The sequence below is a fragment of the Cotesia typhae genome, unplaced genomic scaffold (assembly GCF_013202065.1).
Source record: "Cotesia typhae breed Kobodo isofemale line unplaced genomic scaffold, CoteBio_Ctyphae scaffold_152, whole genome shotgun sequence".
Classification (NCBI taxonomy): Eukaryota; Metazoa; Arthropoda; class Insecta; order Hymenoptera; family Braconidae; genus Cotesia; species Cotesia typhae.
The window spans coordinates 11,103,651-11,125,422 of NW_027423776.1; the positions used below are offsets into that span (position 1 = coordinate 11,103,651).

Genomic DNA, 21,772 nt, shown 5'->3' on the forward strand with positions numbered 1-21,772 from the left:
CATAAATTGACCACAAGTATTTTTCTGTGTAATAAAATAAAATTAATTATTTTAAAAATTGTAAAATACAAATTTTTTCGGCTTAGTAAAAATTTATTTCAAGTTTTAAATTGTAGCACTTGTAAAAATTAAGGCACCGTGAAAGCTAATCACACGCTTTTGTAAATATTTCTATTTTTATTTTTTTTTTTTTTTTATTTTTTCTGTGGCTAGTTTACAAAAAATATTTTGGTTGTGTCTATTGTCCTGCGGTTTCAAAAGATAATGCAGATCCCTCAGACAACAAGGGATGTATAAATCATAAGTCAGTAGACTCAATGAAAAGGTTTTTACAAAAAAAAAGTGAAATCGACGCTTTCACTTGAAATTATTTTTTAAATTTTGGGCAGCTAACCGTGAAAAATTTTATTAAGTTTTTTTTTGGTTCTTTGATTGAGAAAAGAAATATATTTGGCTTGAAAAAATATTTATTCATAAAATTTGAGGTAATTTTTTTTTGATTTTAGAAAAGATCAAAATTTTAGATGTTTCATATTTGTAATAAATTAAAATGTCAAATGAAATTCTCTAAAAAAAAAATAAATTTTGACTCTACAAATATCCTCAATAAAAATATTTCCGTACATATGTTTATATATTTATACCCACAATATAATAATATAATATCTATGTTGTGTTGAGCGTAAAGAAAGATCTATAGAAATCGGCTAGCAAAAAAGTTTTGATGATTGTCAGCCATTGGGGAGCGAGAACAATTAACCTTGTCAGAGTCAATGACAGGTAGGACGACTAAAGCTACTAAATGTAAAATGTACTAGATAAAGAAAAACCGGTGGTCGTTGTTAGTGGAGCAAATTTCTTCAACTCCTCAGCAAGTCTCCGATTTTTCAGTGGGGCTTAAAATTGAACCGTGTGGCTCAGCTGGGGATGAGGTATATATACATAGTAGGTGACAAAGTAAAAGATATATCTTTCCAATATCCTGTTTGGAGTAAAATAAAGAAGCAAGTAAGTAAGTCAGTCGGTTCTTTTATTTGAGTTTGAAAATATTATCCAGAGCTAGCCCCGAGCCCGGTAATGTCAAAATAAAATCCCGGAGCTTTGTCCGAGGTGAATCTGCCGACCAGTTGCATGTTGGATTTATTCTGATGCTTTTTTCAGGTAGGTATGTCGGATACCAGATAGATATACGAGGATGGACAAGTATATATGAGATAAACACCCGTGTAGAGCATGAAAATTCACTGGATATAAATGTTTAAGGTTAATGGATTCTTTGGGCTTGCCGTTTAACTTTACAGTTTCCAGTTTTCAGGGTTACGAGCCGGCTTTTTCTATAAAACTTTTATTTTGGTGGAACTGTTGTGTTACAACACTGTTATGCTTACTTCCAAGATAGCTGAGGAAGTTCAAAGGATCCTCGGCTGGAGGAAGTTTCTCCTCTCCTTTTTAGTTAAATGCTTTGTCCGGTTTTTAAAGTTAAATATCAAATCGATTGAGATAAACTCAAGGTTTAAGAGGAAATAACACTCTTCAATTTTCTATGGTGATTACTTTTTTATTTATTGGAGTTTTTAATGGGGCATTGATGAGAAAAGTTTCGTCAGTTTTGAATTAATAGTTTTTAATTTTGAGAAATTAATGATTTATTTTAGAATGTTTTTATTTAATAGGCAAATTGTGAAATTCTTTAGAAAAATTTTATAAATTTTTAATTTTGATATTATATTAATTATTAAATTCTTTCAATAAAATTTTTAATTTGACTTTATTTTGTTAATTTTTTAAATTATTAATTTATTGAATTTTTTACTTAAAAATTTTTTTAATTATAAAATTCAATTCTTCCCTTTTAAATTTTCTACATTATAAAATTGTTTTCAAAACTTTAATCTCTGACTTTATTTTTTTAGATTTTCTGACCAATTTTTTTTTTTTTTTTTTTTTTTTTTTTTTTTTTTAATAAAATTTAATAAAAAAAAATTACTATTAATACAATTTTAAAAATTTTCCTAAATTATAAAATTTTATCTTAAAAATTTATATATTGAAAAAATTTCTAACCAAATTATATAATAGATATATCAAGAGTAAAAAAAATAAATTTACTGAAAAAAAGTAAATTTTCCCAAAAAAATTAACGATAATCAAAACTAGTTTGTTTGGCTTGCCGAATTCTATAGATCTTTACGCTCAACGCCGAATAATACAAACTGTATAGAAAGACATATTATATTATAGTAAACATAAGAAATATTTATATTTATATCCATCGGATCGAGTAAAAATAAAATAAATGTCAACTTTTCTCACAACGTTTTTGCCCACCTAGTATAAATATATTTATATCTTTTTTGTTTGTCGTGCCGATTCATGTTCACTAAATAAATATATAGGTATGTTGTGACTATAGTCGATCAAAATTTATGGGCTGGTGGATTTTAATTGTTTTTAATCATTTTGACCGTGAGAAAACTATTTTTATGTTTTTTTACTCGAATAACGGAGATTTGGCTGAAATAATTTGCCGTGAATAGTGACTCACCCGTGGAAATTAAAGTCATAGAAAAATAAAGGATGCTTTGGATATATATTTTACAAGTTACGAGTTACTAGGAAACATTGTTTCGCTGTGAGCTGTTTTCGAATTAGAAAGTTGGCTACTGATCAAGGATACATTTTTCGGAAAAAATCGTTTGTTCTAATTGAGACGGCTTTGACATTCTTTTGCTTTGAAATTTTAAATGGAAAGTCTTTTTTATTTTTTTTTTATGGGATTTTTTAGAATATTCAAGCTTAAAATTATTTAATTTTTGGCCAAAAATTTAGAATTAAAAATTCTTAAAAGCTTAAAATTTTTTTTCAAAATTATAAAAATAAATTTTAAATTTGTTAAAAAGTTAATAATTGTTGAATTTAAATTCAAAAAATATTTATAATATTTATAAATTAAAGTCCTTAAATGTTAAAGTCCCGATTTAAAATTAAAAAATGTTTATAAAAGTAAATAATTAAATAAAACTTTATCCAAAGGATCAAAATAAAGTTTTAAATAAAAAAGAGACATTAAAACAGATAAAAAAAATCTTGCATCGTACATCTACATCAATAGCGATTGAATCATCTAAGATAAATGATCCAGAAGAGTAACAGCCGTAGCAGCTCAAGTCAAAATAAATATTACCATTATTATTAAAAGGAGTGAAATTATTAATAACGTTGGATTAAAAGTTCTTGCGTCGGTTAGGTGTCAGAGCCACAGCCTAAGCTGCCAAAACACTCATTAATATCTCGAAAAAGTGTCATTTGTAACCTAAACAAAGCTCTTGCTCATATTACTCAGTTGAGCGGTAAATAAAAGCAAAAGGAGTTTAAGTAATTTACTCACCGAAATTCCTGAGTAGATACAAACAAAAATAGATAATTGAGGCGATGTTAGTGCCCGGACATCGATCAAAAGGAGATACACAAAAGCACAGGTGAAGGTAAGACGTTTATCAGCGGGCGTATAAAGCCACCTTTGAATCAAATGTTATAACTTACATACATTTATACATTTATACGATAGTCAGCATACACACCTCAGAGGCTTTTATTATTTAAAATCCTAAGTAGTTCCCCGACACAAAAACCGCCTGGGTGGGCTACATACACATACATATCTGTATGAGAAAAAGCTCCTTTACATTTCTAATGATTATGCTAAGAACCGAGACCTGAGACGAGGCAGGACGCCACCGAGTTCGCATCTACGATCACACTACGCTTCTAAGACCCTCAACACATTAATAACAACTCTCATTATTATCCAGCACGGATTCATCATCATCCCGATCATCATCATGCCAAGTTACGATTAATCTGTATCACGTACTCCAATAAAAATCTTTATTTTTTAAATTTATGATTGAATTGTTTGCAACAATACAGTTTTGACTGCTTAAAACCGAAAAATTAAAATAATTGAATTTTTTTTTAGGTACCAAGCTTATTTTTTTATGACAGAGGATCTAAAATAGAATAAGTTACAAAAAAAAATTTTTTTAAAGGATTTAATCGTCTTTTATCTAAAATGCCGCATTTAGTCGACAAGATGGCGTCGCGCTCCAAAATGGCGGAGCTGCGCGCGCAGCTTCGATTCTATCGACTATACCAGACAGTTTTTTCGCAAAATTAATTGTTTTAACTTTAAATAATTTCATAATTATTGAAATAAAAATAATAAATTTAAATAAGAAAAAAATAATACAATTGATAAATTAACTTACCAAAAAATGAAAAACAGCTCGACTTTTGAATCCTTGAAAATGTTCCATTGTCCTTTTTCCAAAATTAGCCCCCGAAAGTGAGGAGAATTGTGTTTTAAAGAGAAAATCTTTATAAAAAAGTGCTGGTGGACCACCCTGGGGCCGTGAGCCTGAGAAAATGAGCGGCTTGTTTCATCCCCCATTTAACCAGGGAACTATAGATCACCGGTGTTGGTTGTTGCTCTGTTTACCACAAACGTCCAAACAAGGCTCGTAGTTGAGGTCTATTAAGCGCACCCCGTGGCTACAGATGTCTATGAGCCGGCTCTTTCAATAGAGGAATAAAGTCAAAACGAGAAGGGGATTCTGGTACCTGGATAAAAAGGAAGAATGTCTTTTGGTTAGCATTTACATTATATGTTTAGACTTTTCAATTTATACGGATAATGGCTTACCTGGATTGGAGATTACCTGGCACATATCCGATCCCGCATCCCGGCAATTGATGTCACCGAAGCTTTTGCCGACAGGGGCGTGCCGGGCCATCTTGCTACAGTTTTTGTCAGCTCAATGTTAACTAGAGTGATGTCCTACGTGTGTATAATAGAATAACTACAAGATCCAGGCCGGATTTCGATCTAGATTTAGATCCTCCGGGTGTCATTGTCAGTGTCAGTGTCTAGGGACTGATGGAACTGGTGTGGGCATCCCAGCGGGCAGTAAAGATCCCAGATTGTTGATGGTATCGCGACACCGCGACATCCATCGGGCCTTGATCCGCCGACTGATGCCGACTATCCTCCGATTTTACTCCTCCGAAATCCTCGGCTCATCTTACAAAGTTAAAAAGCTAGTTTATATCACGAATTAGGTATATTTATTTGCCGAGTACAATAGAAGAGATTCTATGGAAAGACTTACCTTGTATCTTGTTGATGTTTATGCATAACTTGCCGCTTTATTTGATAAGTCGCCCACGAAACATTTTTCACCTGGTAGTCCTCCAAGTTTTGGATTATTCTTGTCAATCCTCATCCTCATCTTGCTTTATTACATCACACTTTTTTTTTTTTTTTTAATTGTTAACACATTTTTTATAATCAAGTTGATATTTTTAATAAATTATTTTTGTGGTATAAAAAATTTTTTTTGTTTGGAAAATTTTTTTATATTATTAAGTAATATTTTAAGATTTTTTTTGTACATTATATAATGTGTCAAAAATATCTATTAATCATAAGCTTGTAAAAAAATTGTTACCGTGGGAAGAAAATTTTCTTTATTAGTAAAAAGTTTTTTAAAATAAGTGTCAGATTTTTGGGATTACAAGACATGGATTGTTTAATATGCTGATTAATTATTTTAAAATTTTCGACAAATACTTAAAAAAAAAATTATTTACTACAAATTTTAAATGTTTAAAATTTTTTTCATAAAAATTTAATATATCAAATTAAAAAAAAAATCATAATAATAAAAATTGTCAGTAAAAAAAATTATTTTTTACAAGTTTTAAAAATTCCAAACAAAAAAAATTTTTTCAACGTTCCTTTAATAAATTAAATATAAAAAAAAAAAAAAAATGATAAATTGAAATTAAAAAATTCATTTCCTTAAAAAAAAACTTCCGCGCCTAATAAGCGAGCCTTAAACTGTCAAAATATGATGGAATATATAATTAGACCCTGAGAAGAATATCATTGTGTCTGTCGTCGGTATCGACAATTTGACGATGCGTTCAATTCCCAAAAGGGCCTTTCAACCCAACGTATTCATTACAAACAAATAGCGTATAGCATATAGCATCATCATCTTCAGCAAATAAAACATAACCCATGTACAATGTACATTCATATATGTATATATATATATATATATATATATATATATATATATATATATATATATATATATATATATACATAAATGTATACTTACAATGCACATATATACAGCAAGAAGAGGGAAGCGACAACACATCGTTAGTAAACTTCCAGTCGATCATTCAGTGTCAGCTGACGTCTCACGTCCAAAAAACAAACCTAAGTAAATGAATACTAATAACAACTTTTTGTTTCTTCCTTTAGTTCTTCATTCCCCTCTCATTACATTTAAAACAAAAAATTACACATTACTTGCCATTGATTTTTATTTCTTCTAGATCTTCCTGCAGGCGGCGCCACTTACAAGGAGCAATTGTATGTCTCAGTAATTCACCAGTAAGAAGAAGAAAAAGAAGAAGAAGAAGAAAAATTCTGGAGAAAAAATATCTGGAAAGAAATAAAAAAATAAATTTAGCTGTAAAATGCAGGTAAGTTGGGGAATAATGAACTAAACCATGAAAATGGAGTCTCGGGTAGTCTCAAGTCGTTAGTCTTGAGGATAACGAGGCAAGCGGCAGGAACAGACTCTTATTAAGCTGAAAGCCCGAGCAAGCGTTAACGAACGAAATTATTGTCGAGCAATGAAAATGGCGATGGTTATACTTATACTTGTGGATAGGAGGAATCAGGTTCGTTTGGGAACAAACTGAGCTTTTTTTTTTTTTTTTTTTTTTTTTTTTTCTGTGTTGGCTGGCCATATATTGCCTCGATTATTCACCAGTGGTTATTATTGTTGTTGTTTTTGTTGTGGCGGTGGTAGGGTTGTAAATGTTAGTGTAAGGACAGCGTAGTCGTTGGCGACGACCCGTAGTAATTGTTTCGCGGGATCGTTTCGCTCGTTTTGGTTTCACGGAGCGCGAAATGTTTCACCACAGCTCAAACTTCGGCCACCTAAGTCGCACCGCGGTTGTCCGACCAACAGAACTCTTTTTTATGATGTAAAACTATAAACAGAAATTATTTATTTATTTTTTTTTTATGAATTTTAATAATAATAATTGATAGTTCATTATTTTATTCAAATAAAAATTTTAATATTTAATTTATTGCTGAAATAAAATAGAAATTATTATTATTATTATTATTATTATTATTATTATTATTATTATTATTATTATTATTACTAGCAAATTTGCAGTCGCTATGTGAATGCCGTGACTTGTAAAATATAAATAATTAAAGTCATTTCTTGATTGTGTTAAATTGCACTGTACTTTCTTAAATATTGAAGTTTTTAAAAATATAAGCTAATCCCGATGTTACCCACATGCATTTTTGATATATTTTTTATATATACATATATATAATATATATAAATATATGAAAAATTGATGTGGGTACTCAAATGAAAGCTCTCAATGAGAGTAACATCGGGATGAGCTTATATTTTTAAAAATGTCAATAATTCACAAGATAGATTTCTTAATTATGTATCTAGAGATAGAAAATTTTCGAATGCAACTTAAATACTTATCATTATAAATTTACTATCGGTGAGAATTAAATGAAACCTTGAAAAGGCACAAATTTAAATCAAGACCTTTGCAATGACACTAAATTTGACTTTTAATAAGATAGATAATAATAATAATAATAATAATAATAATAATAATAATAATAATAATAATAATAATAATAATAATAATAATAATAATAATAATAATAATAATAATAATAATAAACAGATCAAAAAAAAATTCCATTATCTAAACATACATACAGATACAAATATAGACATGATATTTTTATTATTTCCGTTAGATTTAATTAAAAGAATAATGTCTGAAGTTAATAGAAAACAATAATAACAATAATAGTTATAATGGTATTGAAAATAAAAAAGAGTAATGTTTACTCAGCAGGATACATTGAGCTGTCTTTAAACTAAAGTAATATAAAGTAAAGGCAGTTAATGTAATAGAGAGTGTGCAGATATATAAATACATAAGTGTGTCATAGTGAGGATTGTAAGTGTTGTATACTACATACAACATACCATTACACTTTAGCGAGTTGAGTATTTGTGAGGAATGTAATTGTAAAAGAGTTAAATAAAAAGGTATAAAAGAGGTATATACACACATATCTTCCGAAGAGTGTCAATTATCCATTTACAGCATTTACCCGTTCTTTTCATGATAAAATCAAATAATTCGTTTCTCTTTATAATACTTTATTCTCTGCTGTCGTTTTATACCAACACACTCACATCTATACGTATATATATTTATTTATTTATAAGTAAGTTATATTAGCGGCTTGATAGCGGTGTTAGTGTTATGAAAGAGTCACGCGAATGCTTTCACACGTGTGAAGAAAAGAGATAACGCTAAATAATTATCAACCGACCCGAGTGATTACATAGATTTATTCACGCCAATGTACATTACACCACTACCCAATTATTTATCATACGATATGTACAAGATCAAGCTAATTATCTTTTATTATATTGTCATTGTTTTATGATTAAGAAGCTGACGAGCTGTAATTAGTTCAAGTTAAAAAATAAATAATTGAATTTGAGGAAATGATTCTTTTTTTTATTTTTTACGGCAATAAAAAAATTATCTTTATTATTTATTATGGATAATATATTCCAGTGAAAAGTAAATTAATGATAGGTATAACGTGAGCGTACTTTATTACACTCGTTTGATAGTATGTATAGAGTTGGTGTCTATTTTTGACGGCAGGTGGCTTGCATTTTTAATTTTCTCGCTTTGGGACACGAAAAAGTCGAGGTTATTAAATGCCGTCGGGTCTGACAGCCATTTCTCAGATTCCAGATCCAGGATCTAAGCTCTCCCCTCTTTTTTCATCATGCTAGGCTGTGTTATATTGAATAATTAATCTATTCTATGAATTTACATCTAATTTACCGAGTTGTAACATTTAATATATGTGATTTAGCATTAATAAAAAGGATTTATATTAAGAAATGATAATAATTCATATGATTTTTTTTTTTTTTCTTTTTATCATTATTGCTTATTCAAAATAGATAATATAATAATATTAAAAATTATTACACGCGTGTTAAATGTATTTAAATTGATAAATTATTTTTTTAATTTTTTAATAAAAATTAAAAAAAGATATATTTAATTTTAAATTATAAATTTAACTTGATAAATGCATGAATCCATTAATATAAAACGCATATATTGCTTCCAAATATCAGCAAACATTGTATCAAAGTGGATAAAAGAAGAAAAGTATAATACATACTTTAGTTTATATGAAAACAATTTTATTCAATTGCATTTTAAATTGGGGTACTACTGAAGAGTAAAAGTAACAAACTACAGAAGTTCGACTCGAACCAATTGCATTAAAGTTAAACCTAAAATATGCATGATTGGCTGAAAAATAACCCTAAATTTATTAAAGTAATGCTGGAGCGTATTTTGCGGTTAAGGGCCTCAAAAATTTAGAACAAAGTATCACTTACAGTTAATAGAATTGGATGTTTAAGATACAAAGAAGACATTTTAGATGCTAAGGTCCTACTTCATATGTCGGCGAGACATAAATTCCCCAATTGTCTACATTGTTGCTAAGTCCCGCAATGTGTCCGTACACTGCAGTGGTAATGATAAATGCACCCCAATATTATATTATATACATTACCACAAAAACCCAGCCAACCGTATGTTTCATATTTTGTTGGAATGATACACTAAAAAATGATAAACTCCAAATTTGATACACTGATGGAAATAATTATAATAGGGGATTTTAATATATAACAAAATATTATTTTTCTACTGTAAAATTTTCAATTTTTTACGTACTTGCACAAAAAAAAAAAAAAAAAAAAAAATAATCACATTAAATTTTTTATTCAAAATTATTATTATTATTATTATTATTATTATTGTTTAAAAAAATCAAAATAATAAAAATGTAACGTTCTGAAAATTTTAAAAATTACTTTTCAACATCAAAATTAAATTACAATTTAATTTTTTTAATTATAATTAATTATTAATTAATACCTACTAGGCTGATATTTTTAGCAAACTAAAGAATCATTCTCAAGATCATTGAAAAAATTTTAAATGAATTTTTAGTTGGCAAAATTTTTACCAATTAAATTTTACCAAAATTTGACCGGAACGTTACATAGTAAGAATAATAATAATAATAATTTTGACTTAAAATTTAATAGTAAAAATTTTTACTTTACTTGTACTTAAATCGTAAGCAAAAATATAAAATTAAAAAAATTTCTTCTATAATTTTACATAAAAAAAAATTTTTTTAACTGCAAAAATCTCAGAGAAATCCAAATGACTATAAAAATAGTTCACTTTATTGACAGATTTATTGTCTAAACTGACAGACAACAAAAACTTTCTTTTAATAAAAAAAAAGACGCTTTAATGTCCAGGAGTTAAAAAAAACATGAATATATCAAAGATCATAAAAACAACTAATATAATATCTGTATAATAGTTCCGGCGGTCAAACTAAAATAAAGTAATCCAAAGTAAACACAGCAATAGCATTGTATAAAAATAAAATCTGTAAAAAGTTATTCTTTAAAAAGAAGAAATAAAGCGACAAAAAAAAAAAAAAGACGAGAACGAGGGTGTTTTTATATAACTTCAATATAATGTACAAATGTACATACATAATAACTAAACCAAAATCTCTGACAAAAAGCATGTATGTTTTGTCGACTTTGTAGCACTTTGTACGGAAAGACTGTAAACACATGACCTATAAGTCAGAATAATAATAATTAATATTGTAGACTGTACAAAACATCTAGAGGCGAATGCATATATATTTTATAAAATATAAAAAGATGTTGTGTGAATCCACGTGGGCGGTTGGCCCGTGCTTACACATTAAATGTTATATATTTAATATTATATATCACAGATATTATATAGAAGCCTAGGCGATCACAATAGTCGATCCGCTAGATTATTTTCATTGAAATGAATGCATTCAGCATTTAGTATCCAGCAAGCATCAACATCTGTACCGTTTTGTGTCATCTTGTCTTGAGGATAGACACGCGCCCTTGTGGTATGACTGTAGCACGCGCTGGTGCACTGCGAGATCTAGAGTCTACAGGAAATGCCACCAGGACTAGGATTATCAAAAGGTGCGACAGTGTCACGCAGGGCTCGCTATTTTACTAACCAACCACAAGTCCTTGTTACTTTCCTGTAAAGTGTCCTGCTGCTCGGACACGTGTCTTCTCTAGGATAAACAATCTTTTATTTTTTTTACACCTTTTCCTTCTGTCAATTGTGTCAATAGTTCAGTCAATTCTTTTATAACAATTCTTTAGAATATTATATTATTTAACCGGACAAAAATTTATTTATACCTTTTTACGGATTATAATTATGGAGAATTTAATTAAAATTGTAGGAATGCCGAGTTTGATCTAATTATTTTGATTATTTCTTCAATCACAAATATAAAGATCAAAATTTCTTTATATTATAATTATTAATGAATTTTAACATAAAATGGCTACAACTTTGAAGATTTTAAATTGAAAAAATTTTACAAGAGGCCAAAATTCTTATATTGCTTAATTTTATGTAAGTACCCCCATTTTGATTTCCCCATAATGATTTCGATGATCAAAACATCTCAAAAAATTCTCAAAACCTTTATATCTTAATATATCTCTTCACACCAAAACCAAATCTATTTTTGATTAATAGCTTTCTTTCAATCGACCTAATTACTCTAAATTAATAACCACCACAAAAAAAGAAGGTAAAAAAAATCCATCAGTATAATAATTACCATCAAAACACAATGAAAATAAAGAACCTCTGTATGAAAATCATGTTATTAAATTATAAGCGTCGAGCGGTTAACAAACACCCTACTGAGGTTATTTACAGACGATCGCCACTCCCTGTTGCGGGCTCCACCCTCTGACTATTTAATAAAACTCAGTATCGGCTTATCAGGTTCGAGGCTGCACCATCACCGCGAACGTCATGGTCATGACTAACGAGAACCGATCGAATAAAACAATTGAATAGCCATCCTGGATTTGATTTATGGTTATCCAATTTATTTATTTGTAAAAAAAGGTGAAATAGCACACACACACACACACACACACACACACACACACACACACACACACACACACACACACACACACACACACACACACACACACACACACACACACCAATGCACACCACGTGAAGAATACAACAATATACAAGTAAACAAAAGAACAAAATATTTACGTACTTACTCATTTCTTCTGAAGAAACAGGAATAGTGTCGAGTCACCTCGGTATCATTTTCTACACCTACAATCAATACCTTTTTCACGTCCATCACCTGGACGAGCTAACTGCGTGGCCCATCTTGTGGTTAATGGTCCTGGTTTCCTCTTTTCGAAGCGACGTTTCCCTGAAATGAAAAATATCATATAGAAAGAAAGAAATAAATAAATTAACGCTTGCCAACTGCTGGCCAAATTCATTTATAATCTTAGGATTCAGACGGGAATAAATGGAAGGCAGAGCAGCGAGTCCATCAGCTAAAGGATAGAACAGAAGAGATGAGAGCTCAACATAAAATGATGGTTTTGAGCCTGGACGCCATTAGCCGGCCGCCGTTAGCTCGAAAGATGAGCGAGATCGTGGAAGAGGAAAGCTGGTGGTTATGATGCTAAAGGTGAAGGTCCACCTCTGTAGAGGGGCTCCGAGGTGTGCATCTGAAGCTATATATTGTCTGTTGTCTGTTGTAGGTTCGAGCTGTTTAGGCTTAGACCTTTCTTCCTGTGCTTTAACAGAGGGTGGAGGATGAAAAATAGAAATTAAGCCCCGTGAGTTATCGCGGTTGCGTGAGAAGCGATGAGAGAGATAAATCATGCCTCGTACTTGTGCAGTACTTGATCAAGAATATGAAGATCGCTGATGCTAAATAAAACCCTGCTGAATTTATAGATTAATATTACTGGATAGATCATTTTGGGTTTTTTTCTGGTTGATCCTTTTGGCGTGCTGTTATGTTGTGTTGAGCCTTTATTCGGATTTTCGAGAATAAAATAAAAGAAAAATTTTTATTACTTTCTAACATTAATACAGTAACCCAAGGAATTTACTCCAGGATCGACGCTAATAAATAAATAAAATTATTTATTTAATGATTTCAAAATTTTAGAATATTTATTCATGTTTAATGTATCTTTTTAAAGTATACCTGAGAACTCAAACCTGGACAATCTAACAAAACTTTAACGATTAGGGTTTTCTGGTGTGAACATGAGAAAGTTTGACTTTACGAGATGGATATCGTCGAGAAAATTTTGTGGTGTTGAAGGTAAAAATTTATTTGAATTTTTTTTCAGGCTCTGATTAAGAAGATTATTAATAATTTAATTTAGAAATTAATTTTAAAAAATTCCAACCTCAGGTAAATTACACCCAAGCTTAATGTAAACAAACAAAAAGATGATCCGAGCCTGTAAGATTAAAAATGCTAATTACCTTGAGAAACCTGCGAATAAAAAAGTTGGACAAACGAGACCACTTTTTTCAGGACTTCCTCCTTAAAGTAATCTAATTGTAGAGAAGATTGTTATTTACTAGAGGCTTTACCTCACCCTCTGATTTGGTAAACCGAATGTCTGTTGAACAAAAGAGCTGCTCGATCTCTTATAATGTTACCCTGCAAACAAGTCTCATGAAACGACAAACAGGATACAATTACGAAAAATAGCGGATACTAACAAGCCAGCAGTGGAGTGCCAGCACCTGAATACCGATCTCAAAAGCTTTACAAATTTTTAGTTATAAATTATCGACAGCCGGGCAGGTCACGTGTGTCATGTCTCTAAAGAAAAACCGCAGAATATCTCTCTCAAAAATATAAATTTCTGTAAAATATAATGCATTATACAATATTATATATACAGCAGTAGTCTTGTGTTCCTTAACAATCTCCTTTGAATGCACACCCCAAGGCACACCACAATGCTATACACTGTGTGTATACCCTGGTGTATTCGTGGCACAAAAAATAATCACCAAATGACACCGACTAACGAGTTACCTTGTATCCCATGTCTTCCCATTGTTTTCTTACACCGTTATTTATCTATTTTTCCATCACAACGCTCTAACCCTCCACTCGATGCACACCACCACGGCAAATGCACTTGCGTACGTGTATTTATATCTACATCTTTATATATTGACGGGCATTGAAGCTCTATAGACTGCCAGAGTTTAAAACGGCAATCGATAAGTGAAAAATATCTTTTTTTATTTATTATTTAAGCGAAAAAATTGTTTTGCCAACCAACCAACTAAATAAAAGAAGAATTATATTGGATGATCATTATCTGAGCAAACTCTCTTAGCACAGAGCGTAGAAATAACACTCGCTTGAAAATACCATGTGAAAATTACGAGCTTGCCGATTGTAACGAATGTCGAAGCTATATACTTGTTAAGTGTGCATGTAACTATTTCTCCGAGTCTTTCTCTATTCCATGGAGTCTTTAGTTCACAGCAGCAATAAATGGATTTTGTCGTTTTAAAAATCCGAGACTAAAAAGGAAAGCAGTAATTATTATCCGTTTTTTACTCCACTGATTAGATTATTTTTTTTTTTTTCTTCATTCGATAGGAGTAATTAATAGACTATTATCGTTAAAAAATAACCTTTATAATAAAAGTTGGCCTTTTTTTCATCCTGGATGTATATTATTATCGATAAGCCGCTGTTAAATATATAAATAAATAAATGAACAGGGCAACATCCGTCCACCATTTTATCTGAATTTTATTCCGGGCACTCTGGAACCCGGTACAACTCCCGGTTCGGTGGTCGCTGTTCGGTCTCTCACTCGCTCGTAAACCAGATAAAGTCACCGCCTACCAAAGGATCACCGAAACCCAGCAGCATCTGGCGCGCGACATTAGCCCTGGCGCCCAAAACGTAGTAGTAGTAGTAGTAGTAGTAGTAGTAGTAGTAGGGGAATCTCAAAATAATAAATTCAAGAGAGATTAGAATCGAAACGATATACCTACCAACTTAAACCAAGATCAACTAAATTTAAACAATACTACTTAAATACACATGAAACACAGAGTGAAGCTTAATCGCGATCAGGTTTCAAAACCTACCTGACTCGTATCACCAACACATCACCATTTAAATACCTTACTGGGTAATTTTAAACAAAATCGTTTTAAAATTGTAATTTGTTACCCATTAAACTATACTTTTTACATAAATATATAAAATGGACATAAAAACTCACCGAAATGTTATTTAACACATCAATTTTATTCCCTCGGGTCGGCTGCTTTTTATTTCATTTTCATTTATATATATATATATGTTTATCTCATGATAAATCGACTAATTTCATTTAGTTTTTTGTTTCCCAATAAATACGTCTGCACCTGCTGACTATTTTTAGGGGACGCGCCATCTTACCCAACTTGTAACACGAGAAAGACCTAAGATTGTTATCACCGTTGAAATTTTTTAATTTACCTTACATTTAATATTACTTGCCTCTTTTTCACTCCTCAAGTAAATTTTCAGAGACTCCGGGTCTAAAAAAAAACCCCAAAGGTTAACTCTCAACTCTCAACTCTTCCCTTGAGAAAGATAAATGAGGTTAGGGCCCACAATTTGTCGATTGATTGGTACTCGGACAATAAGATCAAGACAAAGACGCCGCCTGGTGGTTTTTTAAAATCTCTAGATAATAATTTCTGATCTTCCCACAGATGGAAGGAATTACTAGGACTCAATGGATCCGTGGATTTAAAAACCCATTCTGGAATAATATAAAATATATCTTGGAAAAAAAAGTTAATATATATTATACTTGGTTATAATTTAAAACGATCAAAGATGAAGAGAAGAAATGATGGTTGATGGTGGATTATATTCTAGGATTATGGAAAAAATAAAAGATCAATGTAATAATATAATAATCGGAAAACATATACAGACACTTACGAGTTATAATGATAATGATGATGCAAGTACGTGACGAATTGCGTGATGCAGGCAGTCTCATTAGCAGGCAATATTTTATAAAATTAAATTGGTTTGGCTGATGTGTTGTTATATGTATATTATTATGTATAATAGATAATTTATTATGATGATCGAATTCCTTTTTTTTTTTTTTTTTTTTTTTTACATTAAATTGCTATTTTTTCAGGATAATTCGGATGTATGTTGGAACAAGTTGATGCACCGCGGCAAAATTGGACTGCGTAACCTCCAATTTTAATACCCAATAAATAATTCAAAATTATTCATAACTGTCATCATCATCAAATTTCCATCAGAGCTCCGGCTTCAGCCTTTACAAGTTCAATTCAAAAACTTTCCAACCAACGTAAACAGCAGAGCAGATGCTCTAATTAATGCAACCGTCCAAAAAGAAACCACCAGAAGAATCAATTAGTCTCTAGACATACATATAAATTGTTGGAGTTAATCCACTTCCGGAAGCCCAGCTTGGGCCCAGTTAATTCTGGTTCTCGTTCTGGAGAACATAATAATTAACAAAAACTCTGGCAACAAAGTTTCTCGGAAACAATCCAACAAAAGCCTCCAAAAATAAAAGTTTTAGCGTGACGATGGCGGTCCTAAAGAAAACGATCTAACCTTACTTAACTACATAACTACATCTTTCTCGTGGAGTCCAGCGAGGCAACAGATATCGCCAAAGTATAGTACGAGCCCGAGGGAGCTCTTGTCTTTGTTTCTTCTTTGGTAATCTTATAACTCTTCTCTGTTGTTGCTCATCATCCATTATCTTATATTCCTCCTCCAGTATTTCTCTTCATTTCGTGGCTCATCTTCTGATGTCCCGGTATCCTTAGCCAACGTATACATATATATATATATATATATATATATATATATATATATATATATATATATATATATATATACAGAGCCAGGGTCGTTTAGTGTATAGCCTGGGCTCATTCCAAACACCGCACGCACCGCCCCGGCAACAACGTTATACAAGATGATGCTATCCACCGGCTAGCGGCTTCGAAAAAAAGGCGGCCCTAAAAGAACTCGATATTTTTTATGCTCCGACAGCAACTTGGGTGGTCCAAAATGGCCGACCAATAATATAATATAGTGCTCTGTATAACAGTTGAGCCTTACCAGGTATGAATACACACATATATATATATATATATATATATATATATATATATATATATATAACAAGAAGTGGTCAAAGAATTGACCCTGGATCGCCATTTGTAATCGAAATGGCCCAAGTCATTTTGGGCTGGACCCTTAGCCTCCAAAATATTTATATTCCTTGATTTAATCAGCCTTAAGGATCAATTTTTAGTTGATATGTCAGTTATTGCTTTGCTGACAATTATCCCAGCCTTGCATGTGATCTCCTGTAAATTATTATGTATTGCCTGTTAATTTATTTATTATTATGTAAGTGATTCTTCAATGGGGCAAGCTTCAACGTCAATACTCCATAAATCATATCGTTGATTATTATACGGACAATAAATTTCCTCGGATATCGCAATGCTTATCATATCATGGTTGAGCAGTCTTATTATTACAATGCTCTGTATTGTTACCACAGCACGTGATGGATCAGACATGGTTATCAACTATCATATCAGCTATCAGCTATTAAGGCTAAAAAAATATAATAATCTTATAAACTGTCAGTATGTTTTTAACTGGAGCGAGTTTGGACGTTGGTGGATTTGTTTAACAAAACATAAATTCATTCTTTATTGGTTTAAATTAATTTATAGGTTATTTTAGTCGTTGATAGACGTGTTTTGTAACTGTTGATGTAATTGATCGTTATTTTTAGGTTACCTTTTTTTATTTAACGCTTTGTCACCTGCTGTTTATTGTTATGGACGCAATAACACGTTATGAGACTCTGTAACACGTGTCACTCCAATATTGGATCTCTCCAGACACCGAGGTGTCTTGTCGGGAACAAAAGATGTCACGATCTATGATATTTTTTCGGGTTTTCCATTTTTTTTTCCCCGAGACAATGTCCCAACATCTGCGCTAAACGACTTTAGTTTTTCGTAACCGCATGTGGAAGATATTTCTGCTATTGCGGTTTTTGCTAGATTCTTCCCTACTTTAAAACGCTGATAAAATATTTCATTTTTCGACACCTTTCATATTTTATCGTGACATTTATTATTATTTACATATAAGAATATTTATTAAAATTTTCCTTTCTCTAAAAGTATTTATTTTGTTAATTACTCACCTTAGAAATTATTTCTTCTTAAAAAATGTAATTTTGTTAGAGAACTCTGACACTTTTAATGGAGACGCTTAAATTCGACTACTCAGCGCCATCTTCAGCGGGAAAATGAGGGCTGAACTTAGTTTTTATTTAAAATTCTGCAGTATCGAGAGCTGTGAAATTGTCGGTAAATAAAAATACAATTTGTCGGTATTTAAAATTGGAAATCTTTTTTATCTTATTTTTCTCTTGTAAAAAAAAAATATGGCGGATGTTTATATTTTGTGGCTCGTGTGTTTACAATGGTGTGTTCAATAAAAAAAAGGAAATTAATAAATTTAATATTATAAAATAAAAAAAATGGACAAACAAAAACACAGGTTGGTTATTTTTATATAATTGTTTTTAATTAAAATAAATTTAGAACGTATTTTATAATTTTTTTTTTTAATAAACAAATTGACACTTAGAAATTTTATCAAAATTTTAAATGAAATTTTTTTAAATAAATTTGTGTTAAAAAAATTTTTAAAATATTCTAAAAATTTTTAGAATTTTTTTTTATTGAAAAAATTAATACAAAAAAATTTTTATTTGTAAAATACTATAAGTACAATTTTTAAAAATAATTTTTCAACAAAATAAATTATAAAAATTTTGAAATGTCAGCTGAGTTAATTTTAATTATTTATTTTCAATTTTAATTTTAAAAAACAGGGACAGCCGTCGGAAAAAAGATAAAATAAACCACAAAAATAAAAAACGCATCTCCAAACCCGCAAAACCAGCTCCGTCACCAGCTAAACCTTACCTGCTCCGTAATTTCGATCGCACTGGAGTTTCTTCCGACGAAGATAAATTCGACGATGATTTCTTCGGGTTTGACTACGTCAAAAAAGCCGCGTTAGTTCAGCCGTCATCAAGTTTCGCGAATCTGGTCGACCAGGACAAGAGTACGCCGAAACCGAGCAATGAATTCAGCTACTTGGCCAACACCACGCTGACCAGCGGGTACTTTCAGTTCAAGTCGGAAAAAAACTGGCTCGTCGACACGTCCAAGTTCAGCGATCTGCTGGCTATTGATGTTGAAAATTTGTCCGTTGTTTTCAACTGCATTCCGTTCAATCAAACTGTTGAAGTTGATGATAAATACTTTACTGTAAGTTTTTTTTATCAATTTTATAAATTAATTTGTTTTACATTTTTTTTTTTTTTTCTCAGGAAGATCAGCTGACATTATTTAACACAGCAGCAGAAGAAGCAAAAAAAATTTACGAGGAAGAATTACGCAATAAAGAACTTGAGCAAAAATTATCTGACTCTAATAATTATAAGTTAAGAGAAATGTCACCGAAATTGGAGTCTATTGACGACGATGTTGAAGAAGATTTGGAGTTTTTATTGTCGTTAAAGGAACCCGTTAAAACTTGTTCTATTACTTCTATAGTTTCTCCCAAGTATACTGAAGGTATTTATTAATTAAATTATTTTAATAACATTAATAATAATTAATTTTTTAATTATAATTTTTTTTTTTCCAGAACCAAAAGTAACTAACGCGCCAACAAAATCAATAGATCTTGAAAAATGGTTGGACTCAGTTCTAGATATTTAAAAAAAATCAGTGTAAATAATTACCTACAATATTAGTACAAACAATAAAACATTAAATTTATTTATGTAGAGAGATCACTAGTGAGGTAAGAATTATTTATAGTTTAATTTTTAAAACATTAAAAATAGAAAGAAGTTGATCAGCTTTTGAGTTTTTCCATCAAGAAGGAATGCATATACTCGTAAACTATGAGCATTATGGCTCCTCCAGGTCCTAGTCTTAGTATTTTAGGTACCAGTCCTTTGTACAAAGCTGCAAATCTGAAAAAATTATTCAAAGTAAATATTAAATGCCAATTAATAAATTAATATTTATTTATAGTCGTACCCTTCTTGTTGGTAAACAATATTCAAGGTCCTGAAAGTTCCTTTATACGCGATTTTATTTTGAGGACCTTGAATTCGGCTTTTGGCGACGTCGAATGGAATATTCATACAAGATGCCAAGGTACCGGCTGTGAAACCTAATCCTACCTAAAAATAATTAATTGTTCATTAATAATTTATTATTAACAAGATGATAATATATTATTACTTCATACTTTTGTGAAGAACTCAATCCAAGGATCTTCATTAACAGGAATATACCCTTTGGCCGAGTGATAGAACCCAAAGTAGCAGCAATTAAAAATCCCATTTCGTAGCGCTGTAGCGGAGAGTCCGCGGTTCAGTCCCGTCAGGCCCAGACCGCTCTCCTGGATTATTTTTCTGGTAACCGCTAAGGTACTGGGACAGAGCTTCATTTGAGAGCGGTTTGACTGCAAGTGGACTTTTACCACCTCGAATGGATTTACTACCAAGCCTTCTGTTATTCCAGCACAAAAACCCGCTAATGCTAGAATCTGGATTAATTATTATTAAAATTCAGATTTTATTTTTTATTAAAAAAAAAAAAAAATTGCAAATTAAGTTTTTATAATAATTTAAATATATATTTATTAATTTATAAAAATACTTTACCACAGGAATTGGTAAATCTGAACCAGAAGTAAATAATTGTTTGTACTGTTCAAAGGTAAAAAACTGAAATTGAAAATTTATTTATTAATTAATGTGGAAAAAATTTTTTTTTTTTTATTAAGATTTACTTTTAAAGCTCTTTTAGGAGTTTCAGCAATAATTGGTGGTAAAATTCCCTTCCAAAATGCGCCTAGACCTTCATTGTGATACATTTTTTTCATACAATCACGGATACCTTCAAAGAAGAAATAAAAGTTTAATAAATCCAAAAAAAAAAAATTTTTTTTTTAATTAAAATTAAAAATTAATTTAAAAAAAACTTCTTCTGAAGAAATGAAATATTAAAATTTACCTGTGTAGTACAAAGAATTAACTTCAGCAGTCTTAACTTGCAATTGCAACCGCGTTTTAATAATATCCATCGGATGCATCGCACAAACTTCAACAAAGCCAGCTGATCCACCAGCTCCAATTTGAATCACAGCTTGTTTTATTAAACCCATTGGCTTTTCTTCGCCCATTTTTACAAACTAATATTTATTAGAAAAATATTTAACTATGTAATTGTAAAAAAATATGGAAAAATGGAGTTAATGCTAGAGCATATATCTAAACATACGATCGCGACATACTGTAAAACGCACGAGATATTTTAGTAACAAAAAAAAAAAAAAACGTTCAAGCCCGACCTTCTAAAAGAGATTTACTCCTTCCCGTCTAATTTTCGCTCGACTTATTTCAAGGCTCTGATAAAAGACAAATTTACTTCGCTATCCATGTACATATATTTTGGATAATTATTCTCAAGATCTATT

General features: G+C 30.7%; 2 protein-coding genes and 1 long non-coding RNA gene across 3 annotated transcripts; 1 reads left to right on the forward strand and 2 right to left on the reverse strand.

Annotated features, from left to right (window-relative positions):
• Positions 1 to 4,332: 4,332 nt before the first annotated feature.
• On the reverse strand, positions 4,333 to 5,222 carry LOC141536293 (uncharacterized). The gene is made up of 3 exons (XR_012480713.1): positions 5,169 to 5,222; positions 4,703 to 5,080; positions 4,333 to 4,620 (listed from the first exon to the last, which is right to left on the reverse strand). It is a non-coding gene; the product is annotated as an uncharacterized LOC141536293 (long non-coding RNA).
• Positions 5,223 to 18,623: 13,401 nt separating this feature from the next.
• LOC141535729 (uncharacterized) lies at positions 18,624 to 20,072 on the forward strand. The gene is made up of 4 exons (XM_074255825.1): positions 18,624 to 18,763; positions 19,101 to 19,542; positions 19,605 to 19,851; positions 19,925 to 20,072. The coding sequence occupies exons 1-4, from the start codon at positions 18,744 to 18,746 to the stop codon at positions 19,996 to 19,998; spliced, it is 783 nt and encodes a 260-aa protein (XP_074111926.1). The 5' UTR covers positions 18,624 to 18,743; the 3' UTR covers positions 19,999 to 20,072.
• On the reverse strand, positions 20,030 to 21,666 carry LOC141535727 (mitochondrial 2-oxodicarboxylate carrier). The gene is made up of 6 exons (XM_074255824.1): positions 21,310 to 21,666; positions 21,086 to 21,192; positions 20,958 to 21,020; positions 20,540 to 20,839; positions 20,326 to 20,471; positions 20,030 to 20,258 (listed from the first exon to the last, which is right to left on the reverse strand). Exons 1-6 carry the CDS (start codon positions 21,476 to 21,478, stop codon positions 20,138 to 20,140), a joined length of 906 nt encoding a protein of 301 aa, XP_074111925.1. The 5' UTR covers positions 21,479 to 21,666; the 3' UTR covers positions 20,030 to 20,137.
• Between the last annotated feature and the right edge of the window lie 106 nt (positions 21,667 to 21,772).